The 19,337-nt window shown below is 35.0% G+C and overlaps 3 protein-coding genes and 2 long non-coding RNA genes across 7 annotated transcripts; 3 read left to right on the top strand and 2 right to left on the bottom strand.

Annotated features, from left to right (window-relative positions):
- Nucleotides 1-583: 583 nt before the first annotated feature.
- On the top strand, nucleotides 584-1,311 carry LOC110792248 (uncharacterized). The gene has a single exon (XM_021997067.2). It carries the CDS (start codon nucleotides 628-630, stop codon nucleotides 1,165-1,167), a length of 540 nt encoding a protein of 179 aa, XP_021852759.1. The 5' UTR covers nucleotides 584-627; the 3' UTR covers nucleotides 1,168-1,311.
- A 2,300-nt stretch (nucleotides 1,312-3,611) lies between these two features.
- On the bottom strand, nucleotides 3,612-16,204 carry LOC130466314 (uncharacterized). Its single transcript, XR_008926407.1, has 4 exons — nucleotides 16,017-16,204; nucleotides 10,368-13,294; nucleotides 4,563-4,677; nucleotides 3,612-3,739 (listed from the first exon to the last, which is right to left on the bottom strand). It is a non-coding gene; the product is annotated as an uncharacterized lncRNA (long non-coding RNA).
- Nucleotides 3,625-5,960, top strand: LOC130466315 (uncharacterized). 3 transcript variants are annotated; one of them, XR_008926410.1, is made up of 4 exons: nucleotides 3,625-3,762; nucleotides 4,534-4,702; nucleotides 5,134-5,243; nucleotides 5,409-5,960. It is a non-coding gene; the product is annotated as an uncharacterized lncRNA (long non-coding RNA). The 3 variants fall into 3 exon arrangements; XR_008926408.1 differs by having other exon boundaries at nucleotides 5,134-5,960; XR_008926409.1 differs by having other exon boundaries at nucleotides 4,534-4,707; nucleotides 5,134-5,960.
- On the top strand, nucleotides 13,152-14,691 carry LOC130466313 (uncharacterized). Its single transcript, XM_056835187.1, has 3 exons — nucleotides 13,152-13,319; nucleotides 13,622-14,269; nucleotides 14,418-14,691. Exons 1-3 carry the CDS (start codon nucleotides 13,173-13,175, stop codon nucleotides 14,532-14,534), a joined length of 912 nt encoding a protein of 303 aa, XP_056691165.1. The 5' UTR covers nucleotides 13,152-13,172; the 3' UTR covers nucleotides 14,535-14,691.
- Nucleotides 16,205-17,629: 1,425 nt separating the features above from the next.
- LOC130463385 (uncharacterized) lies at nucleotides 17,630-18,373 on the bottom strand. The gene has a single exon (XM_056832497.1). It carries the CDS (start codon nucleotides 18,371-18,373, stop codon nucleotides 17,630-17,632), a length of 744 nt encoding a protein of 247 aa, XP_056688475.1.
- Between the last annotated feature and the right edge of the window lie 964 nt (nucleotides 18,374-19,337).

Below are 19,337 nucleotides of genomic sequence, written 5' to 3'. Positions count from 1 at the left end.
CTTATACATTTTAAGCTCCTGTCATAGTACGAGCTCAAAATTCATAAGTCTATACCATGGTACAAGCTTAAAATTCATAAGTTTGTACTATAGTACAAGCTTAAAATGCATAAGTTTGTGAATTTTTTTCGGACAAAAAAAAAAAGACGGTGAAGGTCTTTTCTCCGGGCAAGTGCGTGGACATTGGTGGTGGTTGGCTGGTGAAGTGCTAGTTGAGATCTTTTCTCCGGTAATAGAAGAGGTGGAAGTTGGGGGAGAAAGAAATATAAAGTTGGGATAAGGGTACCCTTTGCGGACATTAAGTGACAACTAATTCTGGCTTGCGGCCTTGCATAATTGGCCATCCAGCAATGATAGATATGAAGTCAATAATGGCGGCCATAAGTCAACACCAAAGTTGACCACTCCCAAAATCAAATATCCACAACTTGAACCTTACTAGAAACTACCTCATTTGTAGTTCATTGTATAGTATCATTATATATGTGTGTGTATATATACTAACATAATGTTGTTGTTTGATGCCAATATCAACTTTAAATCCAATATATATATATATATATATATATATATATATATATATATATATATATATATATATTAATCAAAATTTCAAAACTAGAAATTATGGCCACCCAACATCATCAAAATGATGAACTAGATCATTCCAACCTTTCGATTCGGCCGTTGGATCCGGCTACCGACGTGGATGATCTGATGGTATGGGTATCAGATGATCAAGTGACACAATTTTGCCGTTGGGACACCTACACTTCTAGGGACCAAGCCATAGAGTACATAAACAAGTTTGTTCTAACCCATCCTTACTATAGGGTAATATGCCTAAACAATAGGGCAATTGGTGCTATTTCTGTTACTTGTAACACAGGAAATGATAAGTGTAGGGGAGAATTGGGTTATGTCTTGGCATCTGAGTATTGGGGCCGAGGGGTGGCTACGTGGGCGGTGAAGGCGGTGATGTTTACGATATTCGAGGAGCGGCCGGAGTTGGAGAGGGTTGAGGCTCTTGTGGATGTAGAGAATAAGGGGTCACAAAGGGTGTTGGAGAAAGGTGGGTTTATAAAGGAGGGTGTTTTGAGAAAGTATTGCATTCAGAAAGGGAAGACTCGTGATATGGTCATGTTTAGTTTCCTAAAATTAGTTTAATAAAAATTTCATTATTGTTAATCATATTATAATAGTAGTTTGTACGTTGATGGATTGTGACCATTGTGTGATTCAAAATATAATGTTCTTTGCGGTTTGTGCATACATTCATGAAATTTCTGATTCCTATTATTGTTTTCCTTTTGAGATAAAATGCAAGTTAATATAAAGACAAATAGTCAATCAATACATATAAAGCATTAGAGCCTATCTTGTGAGGATAATGATTTTTCCACACTTGTTCCACTTCCAATCAAGAGCGAATGTACATTCACTTTGTAGTATTATATTTTCATAATGAAGAAATATGTACATTATAAAAGAAAATGTCCGAGTTTGTTTGCAAAAGTTCTTTTGTTCCCGGTTCACATCAAATATACTTATGTAAAATAATTTTCCTATTTAAAAATGATTGTTTGCCTAGTCCCAGTGCCTACAATTTTTGCTAGTCGCCCAAACACCTAAAGCAACTGTCATACCATTCGTACCATTGTTTCCTTTTTGATAACATACCTCCAATAATTGATAGCAATTTTTTTTTCAAGTAACGAACTCTACTTGATATAAGTAAACTAGGCGGCATCGACGGGGTCATGGTATTTTTTAAAAATACCCTTTCCCTCCCATTTCTTGTTACAGCTCAAGGCACTTCATTCTAATTCTTCTTCTTCTTCTATTTTCTCCTTCTGGTGAGAGACCAGCGTTCTCCATTGCTAACAAACAGATAAAGCATTTCTTTTCTTTTCAAGAATCATCGTGTTACTTTCAAAACCCATTTTTTATATTCTTCTGCAATTGCTTAAATTTTCAATTGTTAATACTATCGATCTAGAATCTGGAACAAACCCATTAAATTCGTATAATTTTCTGTGTATTTAAATGTTAGTAGAATTCTTTTGTTGGGGTTTTCTCAATTCCTAAAAATTCGATTGATTAAACACATCAAAATTTCCCAAATTTTGTTTAATTAATCACATTAACTTTGTCTCATTTCACTAATTTCGTTTGATTTCAGCATTCATACTTTGCAATCTTCTACTTCGTAGTTCGTATTAACTTTGCAGTTCTGAATAAACAGAGCAACATCCATCTCTCTGTTTTTTCTTTAATTTTCTTGAGAGAAACACTAATCTCAGATGTGTGGTTCTTGTTTAGGTGTCAAGTTTTTCGTTGTTTTTGGTAATTTTTTCGGTATTTTTGTCATTGCATTTTTCATTGTATTTTATTGCTGATGTGAATAATTGGACAATTTGTTATTCAATCTAAAGGTTTCTTTTTTTTTCTTTGAAAAGGAATAGTTTCTTCATTAATTCACCTTCAATCCTGTCAAAAAATAAAATCATTTTCATTAGCAGAGATTTCAGCTTTTTGTGATGTTACCTTGATTTTCTATTTTCTTTGCCAATTTGATGGCAAATAAGATAGCAGTACTTGAATCTGTAATAGATTGAAATTTGCCTCGATTTCTAAGCAATACGGAAGTGAAAAGTTGTTTTTTTCATTATGAAGCAATGCTGAAGTTTGATTTGAGTTTCCTCACTTATTAATTTGTGTTGCGATTAAAGCGAAAATTAGAACAAACTTATCTGATTTGATGAACTGAACGAAGAACAATTGTTGCGTCGTGGACACCCAGTGTCCTAAAAGACGATTCCGCGCTACCTCCCGGTGCAGTAGAACAGAATGCGGTCGCCCTCCAGGATTAGCGCAACTCCGACGTTGTGTGCACTCACAAAGCCGGATGGAGTCAGAACGTATGCCCAAAACCGAGAGCAATTTTGTGTGAGAGTAAGAATGTGTTTTCGTATTTTGTGTGTATGATTTTCTGTGTGAAGGGAACTGAAACTCTGATTTAAATAATTAGAAGGAAAGCATTGCAACAGACAAAAACGGCTGAGGGAATGAATGTTGCAACAGCCAAAAACGGTCAGAGACATTGAATGTAGTAACGGACGTAATTAATGGTAATTAATCCAACGGTTACGTAATCAATACAGATTCCCGTAACAATGACTTAAGCAAAACGGTCCAGTTACCAAAAAGAATAGGGTTGACCCACAAAACCCACCCCACCCCAGCGAACCGCATTACCAAGTACCAAGTACCAAGTACCAAGTACCAAGTACCAAGTACCAAGTACCAAGTACCAAGGCCCACGGCCCGCGGCCGGCCCGGCGCGCGCGCGCGCGTGTGTGTGATGTGTCCACCCATACCATTCTCACACTTTCTTAAACAAGAGTTACACTCATTCCCCAATTAATAAACAAGAGGAATATGAAGAGTTTTTCCAATGTGGGACTCTTGAATTTTCACTCACCCTTTTTTCCTTTGTGTTTCCCAATGAGAATTTCCAACAATTTGAATCTGTAATACAATCTGATTCAAACTCAAATAATGACACCACCAGAGAAGCCACAGCAGCAGACAGGAGAAGATGGTATGATGGAATTCTTGAGCTCACATGACGGCTCTAATGTCTCTACTGAGATTCCTCAATATTCTACAATGAAAATGTCGACTGTTTTTAATCATGGAGTCGTTTGTGGAAACATTTTTGAACCTGCAAAGAAGGCTATCAAGAGCACAAGACAGTCGGTATGTCTGCATAAACCTCAATAATGATTTATACTTAGCCAGCCTTAGCTTAAAGTTTTCATAAATCATAAACTACCCTAGATTACGTTTAAGTGTTTAACAACAAATTCCTATTCCATTTCTGGATCAAGTAAAATAATAAAATGACAGAAAAGCATCTATCGTTTGAAGATCATTTCCACGATGTCATTTCATGAAAATGTGGTATGAGGTGTTCATGAAAGGTGTAAAACCTTGTTTAGAAAAGCATTATTTTTCACCCAAGGAATACTACATGATCCATGCTACTCCCTCCGTTTCTTTTTGTTGTATCCGTTTCCATTTTAAGCATTTCATATTGTTGTATCCATTTAGAATCTATTCTATTTTTGGACATACATTTTATCCTAAAATACCCTTACATTTCTATCTAATTACCAAAATACCTAAAGATTCTACCCATATTCCCACCTAATTTTCCCCACCCATAATATTTAATTCTTTTCCCTTCCCCATATACCCACTCTCTCACCTCCTTTATCACCCATCATTATCACTCCTCTCTCTTACCTTATTTCTTTATTATTTTTTCACTCCTTTATTTATTATATTCTCTTAAACCCAATCATTTCTCTTACACCCAATCATTACACTTATACCCATACAAATCAATATTCCAATTTTCTTAAAAACCACACCAGATTCCAAATGGATACATCAAAAAGAAATGGAGGGAGTAGTATGCTACAATGCATTGCCTGGTGAATGTTCAATATTTAATTTGCCTTCCAGGTACAACAGAGACCTAAGAGAGCTCTTACCAAAAATAGTTTAATAAATTCATATGGGTCTCCAAATCAACCAGAGGACTGTCATACTCATGATGAACGCACGCCTCGCTGACCGCTGTGTTTCCACCTTGGATCCTCATGATTCCTACACAAAAAATACTGAAAATCAGGTAAGGTATACAAATTATCCGGCAACTATATATTGTAATTTGTATGCTCTGATAATGATGCTTTTAGTCAACAAAATATGTATGCTTTGCATAAATGGTTAACTGTAGTTCATTTTTTTCACTATACTTGAAGGACTTTTTGCTTTAAACCTCACCCCTTAATTTCTTTTTTATGATTCTTTACACTTAGTTTACAGTTTCAAAAACTAAATTTAACAATATTGCCACCTTAGTCCCTATATCATTTGAGTGAACTAAATTGGTAAAATAAAATAGGGGGTGGGTTGCCACAATTAAAAAAATTGTAGGAAAAGCTATATAATGATGGTCATTTTAGGGAAAGCCTTCGTAGAAAAGCATTATTGTTCAGCCTGCTAGTACAATATAGGCAGTACCTGGTAAATGTTAATAAGTTTTATTTTGCCTTCCAGAGATCCAGGTACAATCAAGGAATGCTGCTCATGATCAACAAATCATGCAGTATAAAACAAAAAACAAAGGTTACTTTCTTCCTACCAGCAGTGACACATCAACGACCTTGGTATGGCATACAAATAAGTAATCCTACAACTGTACATTATATAATCCCATAACAATGCCTTTAGTCAAACAAAATCTTTACTGATGACTGATGAGGTTTTTATTTCTTGATTACATGGTTTTGGTTTTAACTGCTGCCCAACCAAAATCTGATGGTTCACATCAGAGATATAAACGATGAGCTGATACATACAGTGCTTGAAGTGGCTTATGTTTCTGATTCCAAGAACGAGACGATTGTAAGGTGTACTTATAATCCGATAGAGATTTGTACGATGATAATATGAGACTGTTCCGGGTGTGGAATAAGAATAGCTGAACTTCCGTTGGTAGTGCGGGCCGGCTGGTATCTGCACAACATAATAGATTAACTAGCCTCGGCGGTGGTTCGAGGATCCCCTCCGATGCCTAAGTAAGATTACCAGTATGTTCTTTCCTCTTCTTCTTGGAGATGTGTGTTCTCTCAGATTATCCTGATTCTCTTCCCAGGATCTTAGAGGACGTAGACAAGCAGCTGGAGGGATGTTGGTGAATGGTGAGTGAAAAAAATACGTGGGATGATAAAGAATGAGTTGATTTAATACAATTGAATCAAATTTTTGTTACCGTGGAGAATTTTTCAACCTGATTTGTCTAGAAAAAAATTTATTAAGGGGACTCGCTCGACGGAGCATAAGACCACTTGGGGCTTTGGGTTGAAAATGGTGTTCCAAGCAATAAGGGGGATGGGGATGGGGATGGGGAATGGAAATTATTGGGTACATTCGGGTGAAACGTACATCCAAAGGTAATTTTATGTGAATTGGTTGTCCTATCATATTTTCTCTTTACATATAAGGAGAAAATGTGAGAGGATGTACGGTGCACCCGGGTGCATGTAATATGTTATAGGTGGGGGGATCGAGGAGTAGGTTGATTGTTTCAAAAGAAATTTTTAGTAATGAAATGCGAAAATATACATGATTGTACATGAATGAAATTTTTATGAAAAATGAAATTTATTTGGTTCGAACTATACTGAAATCTTACTCAACTTGACCTAGACTTGAGTCTTTGAGAAGTCAAGTTGAGAATCTTTGTTAATATTTTTGCTTTTTCAAAGAACTTTTACTTTTAAACGCAATAAAACTCAATTCTATTTTTTAAATTTTGGTCAAATTTTATTCGATTTCAACGCCTTAAAATCTATACTATATATTAAGAGGCGTTTCTAAATAAGTTTATTTGACATGTGGCTCTCTGCTTATTAGTCATTCACTCTGTGATTTTTACATACATGAAAAAAATGTGAAATATGGTTTGCATAAGGTTTAAACCCCCAACCTTGTGATTAGAGGATAAAGCCTTACTACTAAGACATGACATGTTTCATATTATCATTTCAAAAATAAAAATTAAGAAATAAAATTTTATTAATGTAGTAACTCGTGGCATCGTCCGGACCTAAAAATTAGTTTTTTTTTTTTAAAAAAAAAAATGGCTTTTAACACTTGATAACACTACTTTCTGAGCTTAATAGTATTTATCATATGTAGAGAGTAGACCTGTCAAACGGGTCGGTCGGGTCGGGTTGTAAAAAATTACTTTCGGGTTCGGGTTGAATCGGGTCGGTCACTTTCGGGTTCGGGTTTACAAATGCTTGTTCAAGACCCAGAACTTTCGGGTTCGGGTCGACCCAACGGGTTGAGAGATTTTAAAACGCGCATTATATTTTCATTAATTTAGGTGATAAATATACAAAATATTGGCACAAATTAACAAATTTTCCTACGAAAGTTTATATTTAGTCAAATTCAACGATAAAATGACGTATAATTCAAATTAAAATCATATTACACACAACAATAGTAAAAACAAGTTGTCTATTATGCTTAAATTTTCTCATATTCTCATTTATTACTATAAATACAATGATTTTCAATCGGTCGGGTCCAAAACGGGTTCGGTCGGGTTTTGACCCATTCCTTTTCGGGTTGTTCGGGTTCGGGTTACGGGTCACAAAATCTTGTTCAGGACCCAGTATTTTCGGGTCGGGTTCGGGTCGGTTTTCGGGTCGGGTCGATTTTTGACAGCTCTTGTAGAGAGTAATTTGGGCTCAAGAGGATGGTTTGAATTGGAGGAAATATGCTGACTGAAATACTAAATATTTTCACACCATTGCAAAAGTTAAAAAATCCAGAAGCAAAATTCTTTGTTTGAAAAATAATGATGATGTCTGGATTCATGACCAAGAAGTTCTTAAGACTATGGCAAGACTGTATTTTATGAATGTCCTCACCACTACTCACTCTTCTAGCCTTAGGTATTATATCCCTATTAGTTCTAGGCTAGTAAAGGAGACATATGATTTGTTTTTTTTACTGACACACCCTCTTCTGATGAAATTAAATGCATTTTATTTCAAATGAATCCCATTAAAATCCCGGGCCCTAATGGTCTATAACCTCCATAAATTTTGGAAACAGTTACGACAACCAATTACTAGGTTCATTCAAGATTGTTTTACTTCTAGCTCAATTCCTTCTGAAATAAATAACTCTTAGTTATGTCTAAAATAGACATTCCCTCATGCATGAAGGAATTTAGGCCCATTGGTTTGCAATTCTATTTATAAACTAGTCACTAAAATAATTTCAAATAGAATAGAAACTTTGTTCCCTGACCTTATCAGCCCTTTGCAATCTAGCTGTATTATGGTCGAACTATTGATGAAAATGTTGTTGTTGTTATTATTATTAAGGAGGTTGCACACATTTTTAATAAAGCTAGTGAAAAGACTAAATGTATGGCCCTAAAAATTGATCTTAGTAAAGCTTTTGATAGTTTGGAATGGAGTTTTATCCGTGACACTTTATTATGGTTCAACAAGTTTGCGGTCCGGGAAATGCCCCGGTTGCTACATTGAATAGTTAAAATTTAAATTATTATTAATCTCAACATTTGACCAAAAATAAATGTATTCATAAAGTGAAAAATATCCATTAAGTTCGTCAACTACAAAGACAAACTACATCATTTATCATGCCAAGAAATTTTTCAATTAGATCATCTTACAATTGTATAATTTGCTTTCTAGTGGAAATGTGGGACAATGTGTTTTAAATTAATAAACATCAAATTAGATATATATGTAGCTATCCAGGGTGTTTCTATAGTTCATGATTATGAGACTTGTGACATCATATTTTTTCATGGTTGTCCTAATGCTTTATTTTTATTTTTTTTATTAAAATAGTCCATACAAAATAAAATGTCACGTAAAAGTTTAGTTGCTTTAAACTTCACGTAAACATTTATTTATAAATTAATGTGAAGAGATAAAATACAAATTGTGGTTGGTTAAGATGGTAATGAGAGTTATCATCTATACTTTAGGTCTCGTATTCAAACCTCATTGTATTGATTTTTGGTTGTCCATGACATGACATAACACTTGATGAGTGGATGATGTACGAATTAGTAGAGAATAAAACATAAATAACTATTAATCGTCTTATAAAAGTAGGAAATAAGTATCTTTGCCTTTTCTCTTCCCCCTTTGACATCATCAAAAAGTGTATTTCGTTTCAAGGATTTATAAACAATCTTCCAAACTTATTATGACACCACACCACCAAGAACATATAGTTAATGGTCAAACAAGAGGCAAAAAAAAAAGATTAATTTGCTCCAACGTCAATCTAGTAATATTAGCCATCCTCACGCATACATCAATAAATCAGTCAAAGAAGCTAAAGTGTAGTTGTTAACAAGTATTATCTCATTTTCACCAAAGTGCAACACATTAAAAAAGTAAGCCAAATGTCCAGTGAGTTCCAAAAGAAATAGATAATAAAAGGCTAATTTATTAGGTAAGATAGGCGGGCTTTTGGGATGAATAGATGTATTCCTTTGTCACTTGTTTCTCATGGATACCTCAACTCCCTTTTTCTCGATCTTTCAACTGAAGTTCTTTCTCATAAAATAAATTATTGTTCCTTCAGTTTATCTTCTATTCTTCTATAGCAGTACACAATTTTATTTTCTTCGTATAATTTCTTTGAAGTTTTTTTATAGTTGATTCAATTTTTGTAGGAACTTACATTTATGGTGTAAGTTCCCTTGTGAAGCATTAAAGAACTTGATATTTTTGAAAGATAATTCTTTGAGATATTGACAACTTCATTTGTATTTCAACTTGGAAACTTAACTGCTTGTATGAACTTCTTATCCCTTCTATTACTTCCTTCACACAACTCTCCTTTTATTCCCCTCTTTTCTTTTCTTTTTTGTTCTTTTGTCTCCTATTTTTTCATTTCCTTTAATTTTTCTTTCAAAATTATACATGGCAACTCTATTGATGACCTTCCTCATTAGTTCCCCCTCAATAATTGCTACATCATTTAAGTGACAAATGAGGAATATTTAATTAGTAGAGGATTTTTAGACAATGATGAGTTTTTGAGAATTTTTTTGAAAAGAAAAAAGAAATCAATGTTTGATACGAATTGATTTTGTGATCTCTAATATGTTGTAGAGATGCGGTAGGAAAAGTGTAGGAAATAATTTTGTGAGGAACAAGAGTTTAATTGGTGGATATCATGGAAGAAATAAATTATCACACATTCACAGGATTTGGACATTCTTAAGAGTGCACATGGATCGAATGTAAAAGCCTTGTTAATTTTGTTCCATAAGGAATTGAAATTTCACTTTTTGCTTAGTTTTCCTTTTTATTAACGCATAAGCAGTTTGGAAACTAAGGGTAATATTACAAAGACATCAATGGGTCCTTAATCCAATTCTAGCTCATGACTACATACAAAACATAGAAAAGTTGTAGTGTCAATTATAAGGAAGACAATTCACATAAACTCTACACGTATAATACACAATTCAATGAATCTTAAGGGAAATTCAAGGAAACTTCAACGAATTCAAACTTATATAAGATTTTCCTACATTTTTAATAACCCTTTTAGTGAGAGAATAAAATATATTGCTAATGAATCACTAGAAACAACTAGTGACATGCGTTGTTCCCCCTCACTTAGGCATTCATATAGTCTAGTTATTAAATCAAGGAACACTACTTTGCTTAGGTTCCATATTAAAAAAAAATAACAAATTGTTGAAAGAGACATACCTCATATTCGACTCAAAGTCAGAATTTTTCTTTAATTATAGTTGAGAGTCTTGAGGTGTTCCTTTACTTGGGTTATGAGAGATATGTTTATCTGATCTTGAATGTTTCAACACCTTGTGAGAGGTTCTCATATTTTTCTTATGGATGATAAATCTGTTAAACAAAACCCAAGTGTAATCATTTTGTGCAGTAGTATGATCAGTATGTTAGTTTAAGATAAATATAAATTTAAGCATAATAATGACAAATATAAAGTTCCAGAAAGTATACTCCAAGAAAGTAACAATGGAACATATGCATTTTTTCCATGGAATTTAGGTCGACAGGAATCTGCAGCATAGGGACTTGTACATTAAATCATTTGAACCTTGGTGCGCATATCAGGTTGTTTTTGTACCATTAGTTTGGTCCCTGTATCCTAAAATCCACGATTAGTTCCAACAGATTCAAGTATGAGTTCCTTTGATCTACAGAACAATTTATTATGCATTGGTAAATATTAGATCAAAGGCACAACCTAATGACAAAATATTAGTTTGCACAAAACTTGAAGACATATTATTATACTAGACTGATAAAGTTTGAAATTCAAAACTCTCCAACTAAAAGATGTTGGGCCTATTTGGTTTTAGGCGGTTGTGAATACATGTATCGGTAACGGAGTGGGGAGAATATCATCCGCACCCGCCCCACCCCGCTTTGAAGCCATCTCTAGCAGAATAAATTAGATGGTAGAGGTAGGTGTTAAGTGATAAGGTAAATGGTTGGACAAATATTAGGTGGGTATGACTATCGAATTAAACAACACAGATCGATGAAATACTTTATATTTGACGCGGATAATTGATGTAGATGAAAATAATTTTATCTACGTGTACCATTATTTATTTTAACTGTTTATAAATAAGCCACTGAATAGGGTAGAACAAATCTATCTATAATTAATTTTAATTCGAAAGAAAAGTTAAGATATATTTAGATGATGATTATATATAATTATAGTTTAAATTTCATGAATAACATTTAGATATAAACCGTCGGGTACTATATAGTCTGTTAAACTAAATTAGGCGGCATCATCATATAGTTTAAAAAGGCCCTGCTTCAAACTCCTTCCCTCCCATTTCTTGTCACAGCCCCACGGCACTTCATTCTTCTTCTTCTTCTTCTTCTTCTTCTTCTTCTTCTTCTTCTTCTTCTCGTGAGAGAACATCCTTCTCCATTGCTAACAAACAGGTAAAGGTTTTCTTTTCTTTCGAAGAATCGTCGTGTATTCGTGTAACTCTCAAAACCCATTTTTATGTTCTTCTGTAATTGCTTAACTTTTCAATTGTTAATACTATCGATCAAGAATCTGGAACAAGCCCACTAAATTCGTGTAATTTTCTCTGTGTTTGTAGAATATTTTTTCTGGGTTTGATTCTTTATCAACTTAAAAGAGTTCTTGAAAAGAAACCCTCTGTTTTTACACAAATTCCTACAATTCTTTTGATTAAACACGCATCAAAATTCCCAAATTTCGTAGTTAATCATTCTTCGTTTAATTCTTCTAATTTCATTTGATTTCAGCATTCATTATTTGAAATATTCTACTTCGTGTTAACTTTACGGTTTTGAATAAACAGAGCAGCATTCATCTCTGTTTTTTCTTTTATTTTCTCGGAAGAAACACGTACTAATCTCAGATTTATGGGTTTTGTTTAGTATTTTCAGTATATTTGATGATAGTTTTATAACTTCAGTAAATAACTGGACAGTCTCCATTACTTTTTTCATTAATTTATGGGTTTCATTTTTCTATTCTCTTTGTTGAAAAAGGAATAGTTTTTTTTTTTGTGCAACCATTCTTCAATTTATAGTTTAATTGAACAATACATTAACTAAATGTACTGAAAATATAATATTATTCTTCATTTAATTTCACCTTCGATCCTGTAAAAAAAAAAAAAATCATCTCTATTAGCAGAGATTTCAGCTTCATTGTTCCCTTGCTTGATTTTCTATTTTTCTTTGCCAATTTGATTGAACTTGCCTCGATTTCTAAGCAATACTTTTTTCTATTTAGTCTCGTGATAAAGCTATACTGAAGTTTGATTTGAGTTTCCTCGCTTATTACAGCATTTGAATCTGTATTCTGTAATACAATCTGAAATCAGTTAAAATCACAGGGTGTGATTCAAACTCAAATAATGACACCACCAGAGAAGCCACAGCAGCAGAAGACAGAAAAAGGTGGTTTAATGGAATTCTTAGACTCAAATTTATCATACATGTCTAAACCATTATTATTGATCACTACTGTAATTTCTCAATATTATGCAGTGACAACTCCATTGAAGACGTCGACTGTTTTGGATCATGAAGTCGTTTCTGAAACCCCGATACTGGAACAGAGTAGAGAAAGTGGAAACCGTTTCGACCCTTTTGATCTTGAAATAATTCAAGCAACCCAAGTGGTTACCAAGATCACACATCAGTCGGTATGTCTGCATAAACCTCACCCACCCTAGTTCCTATTCCATTTCTGAATGAAGTAAAATAGTAACATGACAGAAAAGCCTCTACTGTTTGAAGATCTACAAATGAAATAACAATTAACAGAGGCAAGGCATTTCGTCATTTCCACGATGTCATTTCATGAAAATGTGGTACAAGGTGTACAAAAAGTGTAAAACCCTCTTTAGAAAAGCATCATTTTTCACCCTAGGAATACTACATACTATGCATTGCCTGGTGAATGTTGATATATTTACTTAATTTGCCTTCCAGGTACAATCGAGACCTATTAGAGCTCTTACCAGTTCGATGGATAATAATATCTCAGCCATGAATGATTTAATAAATTCAACAGATAATCAACCAGAGGACTGTCATACTCATGATGAACGCACGCCTCGCTGTGTTTCGACCTTGGATAGTCATGGTTCCTACACAAAAAAGACTGAAAATGAGGTAAGGAATACAAATGATCAGGCAACTATATATTGTAATTTGTATGCTCTGATAATGATGCTTATAGTCAACAAAATGTGTATGCTTTGCGTAAATGGTTCACTATACTTAGAGGAGTTTTTGCTTCAAACCTCACCCCTTTTTATATGACTCTTTACACTTAACCAGCCTTGAGCTCAACTCAACTTTAAGCTAGCTCGTTGAAATCAGAAACTTTCTGACAGATATTTAACGAAAATTTAGAAGTGTTTTTCTCATAAGACAAACTGAATTCTGACAGTGAATTTCATGGCTTATTCCAGCATCTTAATATGAAGCGAAATTCTGAAGCACTGCAGCAGCCACCAGATAAGCATCAACCTCTGAATAAGCAACAAGTAAAGAAGCCTCGGAAACTGCCAAAAGAGAAAGACTTTATGGATTCGATGTTTATATCCTCACCCAAAATCACTCCTAGGAATGCTCCAAGCCGCCACCCTAGAGGCGGTCCAACAACAACTAAAAAATTTGTGCTCCAGAGAAGGAACACGTTATGTGTTTCAGATCCAGTGACACCGGCTACTGCTGATTTAGCTTCAACTCCAGTGACACCTTCTACTGCTGATTTAGATGAGTTTTTTGTTTCTTCTGATGAGGAAGTTGGAGCAATAATAGCTGAACATGAGACTGAGGTGCAAGACAAGTTTGCTGCTCTTGGAACATCTGTTACATCAACTTCTCCCCTGCCATTAGATGGTGGTTCAGAAAGCAACCTGCAGCTTCCTCACTCTGCAACATCCGACACATCAACTTCTTCCCTTCTATTAGATGGTGGTTCAGAAAGCAACCTGCAGCTTCCTCACTCTGCAACATCTGAGACATCAACTTCTTCCCTGCCATTAAATGGTGGTTCAGAAAGCAACCAGCCTCCTGACTCTGCAATGACGCCTTTTCAGCGCTTACTTCGATTGGTATGTATGTCTGTTACGTTTGATGGTTATTTAAACTACATCCTATATAGGAGTAGGAGTGTGACTCTTGTCATTCATAAAACTTCTCCCTTGATTGGATGTTCTACAAAATGGTGGCTGAATATTTTCAACTTATTTTACCTTTCAGATTCACACAGTATCTGACAAAACTCTGGAGAGCTCTATGAATGACATGTATTCGGCCATCCAAGGCATGGACAAGCTGGCCGAGTTTGATAGTTATGACGAAAACAAGCCAAGTTAAAGATTACGTGACATAAATGCAATTTGTAGGGATACCTTCCTTTTTTGAAACTAATTAGTAGGATACCTCAACCACCTTTGGATGATCATACACCAATGTTTGTGATATGATATATTGGTGCAAAAACTGTACATGGTAGATGATCTCTTATTCCTTATTGTATATAGGCTAAATGCTCCTCCCATTTAGAATTAGTTGCACATTATTGAACCTCCCAAAATTGAGGATTTAAAATGTTTACACAAAATTATCCTTTACAATAATGTACTGTAATGTGTTTTTCGACGTATCTCTTAATCCCTTCTTCTTCCTCGTTCTGGTGAGAAACCAACTAGCATTATCCTTGGCTAACGAACCGGTAAGGAACTTCTGACGTACTATATTTCTTTTCTTTCTGAATCTTGTTGCAGCAGGGAACTTTTTCAATAGAGTGTCATGTTCCCTCAGATTATTTTCATTCTCTTCCTAGGATCTTAAAGGACTTGGTCAGTGAAAACTACCCACCCATCCACCCACCCCCAAAGAAAAAGATGATATTTAGTTTGAGTATAATCAAACTTGTGTTCTGTTTCAGTGATGAGATTAAATATGTGATGGAGGATGCAAGATCTATCTTTGACAGAAAAATTAAAGGAGGCCAGGAGTCACTGATACAGATAGCAGAAGCTTGGTAAATCAGTTAATTTCTCTCTCCATACTCACCTAGAAATCTATGAGTTAGGCCAGAAGTCACAGTTAAGAGATGGCTGAGACTTGGTCTTTCTTCGTTTTTGGTTCTCTCGGTTATCAGCTACTAGCAACAGATCCGTACACTTGTAAATAAGGTCATAAGGAGTAGAGTACAGAACAAAGAATTGTTTGATCATGCATGTAGCTAAAGGATGGCGGATCAATCGCTCCAACAGTTACTCTATTGCAAGTGTTAGAGAAAGTGTGGAATAAGCTTGTTTCTTTACTCTAATTTGGTATCACTACACACCTCCTCACTGATCACATACTCTACATTTCAACAATTTGATGTTGTGAGTTAGAAATCCTATTAGCCTACACATATAATATGATCCCATTTTCATTGTTAGTCGTCCTCTTGTCATATTGAACTTGCACCTACTCCTCCCTCCACACCATCCCCCCTACTCATTCTTCATCATTTAACAAACCAGCCATTATTTTTAATTTATAAGATCCATTTACAACAGATAAGCAGCGTAATTCAATCCAACTAAAACACAATCAACCAATCAAACCCTAGTTCTTCGCAAGATAAATTCTCGAATTTCCTGGTTTCAACCTTTTCAACTACAATTCAGTCAGAAAAAATAAAAATAAAATTCTATTTTTTTTTGGATGTATAGTTCATACTCACATTCATACAACAAGATGACATTTGCTCATTGATCTACTCGAAATAATAGGATCGAATGATTGGCCAAATGACTGACATGAATCCAGAAAAAAGACTAATTGAAGAAGAAAGAATACCATTGTTTTTGCTTCGACGTTGCGGCGCCGGAATCCTCGTCCCGCGTGTTTGATGATTGCGTCCTCACATCCTTGAGTTTCCTTACACAGTCCTTTCAGATTACACATTTAAAATTGACCCGCAATTTCTTTTTAGTGTAAACCAGACCGTTTATTAAAAAAAAATTGATAGATTTCTCTCAATATTCATAGAAATATATTTTAATTTATCTAAAGAAATAAAAATAATATTTAATATCGGTTAGAGGTTATATATCTTGGTAGCTTTAAATGTGGTGATCAATGTCGGCAACATAGTCTACTGCACGATTAATTTCCCGATATACACGGCGCGAAGTTGTCATTAAGTAACTATGGCGCAAAGTATAGCTGTCAAAATGTGTAAGCAGGTATTGATGTCGTACATAAGTAACTGAATCTTCCACAGAGAAGTTGCACATTGCTGCAAATAATTAGTAAATTATCTCATTCAATGAAAATATGTCTAATATTATTTTCAATTGCTAAAATTAACCCGTTGCTTCTACGAAGAAAAGTCGGCGTGTCTCCCGGATTGTAGGAGCTAATAGCAACATAATTTCCAAAATGATCCCTAATAACCACCACTTCGGCACCAGAGTTATGACGAACAGAGCCATCAAAATTGATTTTAAAAGCATTAGGGGCAGGAGGTGTTCAGGCAACCTGAATATAACGAGGGGCACATTTAGAAGTAGTTATATTTGAATGCATTTCCAACGAGTCAAGACAAGTACGCATATTACATGCATTAAACATTTTAGACGCTCTATTATACTCCCTTCGTCCCTTATTACTCACACTGCTTTCCTTTTCGGGCCGTCCCTTAATACTTGCACCGCTTCTATAAATGGAAATCTTCACCAATATTATATTATTTCTCACACTTACCTACTACCCCACCTACACCCCTACTCCCTACAAAAAACCATTTAAAAATTCACACCCCCCACTCACCACTCCCCACCCTTACACATTTTCCACTAACTATATTAAAAAAATACCCCACTATCAACTAACACTCATTAAATTAATAAGTCAATTCAAATGTGTTAAACTCCGCACCGGTCAAACCCGTGCGAGTATTAAGGGACGGAGGGAGTAAAGTCTAACAACAGAGAAAGGAGGATGCTTAAAAATAGTAGAATTTCTTGTTTTCCATATGCCACATATTAAGTTACAATTTTTTTAATTGGTAAGCCAACATTATTTCGCATGGTACGGAACAAAGAAAAAATTGGATTTGCTCGAAGTTGAGTACTAAGGCAACGAATAGTTAAAGAAGAGTCTCGAAAGTCTTTAATGACAAGGCATTGTTTAAGCAAGTGATCTTGGGTTTCAATGTGAGTGGCACAAAAAGGGCAACAACTAGGATTCTCGTTGATACAATACACTAAGTTGTTCCTTGTAGGAAGACCATTATGTAAAAGTTGCCAAAAGAAACTATTGGGGAATTATCCAATTTCGAGATCCATTGATATTCCCATTTTTTTTTTTTTTTTGATAATTGGGGTATTTTATTTCAGTATGTGACTGCAGCCAATAGGCCCAAACGTGCGTACAATGATCAAAATTTATCTATTGACAGCCAGCTTCTAAACCCAAGCGATGAAATCGTCCCTCCTAATGAGCCCTTGTTTTGCAAGCCCATCTGCTATGCCATTCGATTCTCTTCCTCTATGGTGAATTGATACTTGTATCCCGGAGGTTGATATGTTCCTAATGAAATTTAGAACAAACTGAATGTTCCATGGGCCACCGTTTTTCTCATTACACCACTTCACTGCGTTTGCTGAGTCAGACTCGATGATGAGCCTTGAGTTCTTGAATTTGTTGCTGCCTTGTGTGATTTTTAATGCCTTGTGGATTGCGAATATTTCCGCAATGTTTATCTCCATGTGGGGGATTGGAGAGGAGAAGAGACATAAGAAGTTTCCATCAGAGTCCCTGAGCACGCCTCCTATGGAGGTTTTGTTGAGGGTCGGTTGGAGAGAGGCGTCAACGTTCCATTTGAGGTGACCACTTTGTGGAGGTTCCCATTGGAAAGCAAGAGGATCTGCCGTTAATTTGGGATGGTAAGCCTTCGTTGATCTCCATTGGAGGCATTGAGGGTTTCTAATAACCTCTTCCGAACTGTACGGGAAGTGTGTATCCCATCCTTTTATCCACCATCCAAGCCGGAAAAGGATTAGGTCTTTAATGTGATGCGTGGATATGACAGACTGCTGAAAGATACGATTGTTTCGCTCCTTCCACACTGACCATATTATTATGAAAAAGATCGCAACCCAAACCTTTTTGAAGACGTTGATATTCCCTAAACCCATTGATATTCCCATTTAATAGGAAAGACGTTGTGATCGAGCTAGGCATGCGGCAAATTTAACAGTAAATTTTCCATTACTAGAAATCCCCAACATGGTTCATCTGGCAAAATAAAGACATAATAACTTTGATAACTTGGACAACCGAGAAAGAAACCACCATTGCAAGGGCATGTTCATTCCACCTGCTAGCTGGAGTAATAAATTGATCTATCGTGATATCCAAATTAATGTTGGATATCAGAAGTATCTAAGTTTAATAACGAGGTCAAATTAGTGAAATTACACTAATTGTCGAGCCAAAATAGGACATTAGATCTGGTTCCTATTTTCCATCCTATGCCTTTAAGAAGTAGGGGTCGAATTTTTAAGATTTTTTTCCATATCCAAGAATCTTTAGTTTGAGGCCTACAATCACAAAATGTATATTTCTATAAGTATTTAGCATGGATTATTTGAAATCGTAAGTTTGAACGACCCGATATGATTTTTCATCCTACTTTTGCCAAAAACACAAATGCCAGAAGAGTTGAAGTAGAGAGAGATTAGAACAATTGGTAAATGGTACACCAGGTTGTATGTAGCTCTACATGCAACCGGGTAGTTATGATTTTTAACCCCTCAAAAAGCACAATTTTATAGTTTAAAGCACATTTTTACAGGTTAATTAAAGTACATTTTTTATAGCTTAAAAGCAGATACATTTCAAAATAACACATTGTTAGTACAAAAGAACATACGAGCGCGAAGAATTTTAGAGGATATGTAAACTGATGTTGGTTGCTCACCTTTTAAGTTTAGTTTTTTTCCCAATTGGAAGAAGATATTCAATATCATAATATTTGAAAAACAAATGTGCATTAAAATTGTAAAAATGTGATTTTAAACTGAAAAATGTGCTTTTAAACTGAAAATGTGCGTTTAAACTGAAAAGTGTGCTTTTTTTGAGGGATTAGAAAATACAAAACGATCCGGTTGT

Source organism: Spinacia oleracea, chromosome 1 (genome assembly GCF_020520425.1).
Source record: "Spinacia oleracea cultivar Varoflay chromosome 1, BTI_SOV_V1, whole genome shotgun sequence".
Taxonomy (NCBI): domain Eukaryota; kingdom Viridiplantae; phylum Streptophyta; class Magnoliopsida; order Caryophyllales; family Amaranthaceae; genus Spinacia; species Spinacia oleracea.
The sequence above is the reverse complement of the archived record's forward strand: the minus strand, read 5'-3'. Positions and strand labels throughout refer to the sequence as shown.

Excerpts from the sequence above, each read along its gene's own strand:
- LOC110792248 (XM_021997067.2), top strand. The coding sequence starts at position 628 with ATGGCCACCCAACATCATCAAAATGATGAACTAGATCATTCCAACCTT.
- LOC130466313 (XM_056835187.1), top strand. The coding sequence starts at position 13,173 with ATGGATAATAATATCTCAGCCATGAATGATTTAATAAATTCAACAGAT. Across the intron at positions 13,320-13,621 it reads CAAAAAAGACTGAAAATGAG|CATCTTAATATGAAGCGAAA; the intron begins GTAAGGAATACA and ends GGCTTATTCCAG. Across the intron at positions 14,270-14,417 it reads TTCAGCGCTTACTTCGATTG|ATTCACACAGTATCTGACAA; the intron begins GTATGTATGTCT and ends TTTACCTTTCAG.
- LOC130463385 (XM_056832497.1), bottom strand. The coding sequence starts at position 18,373 with ATGGGAATATCAATGGGTTTAGGGAATATCAACGTCTTCAAAAAGGTT.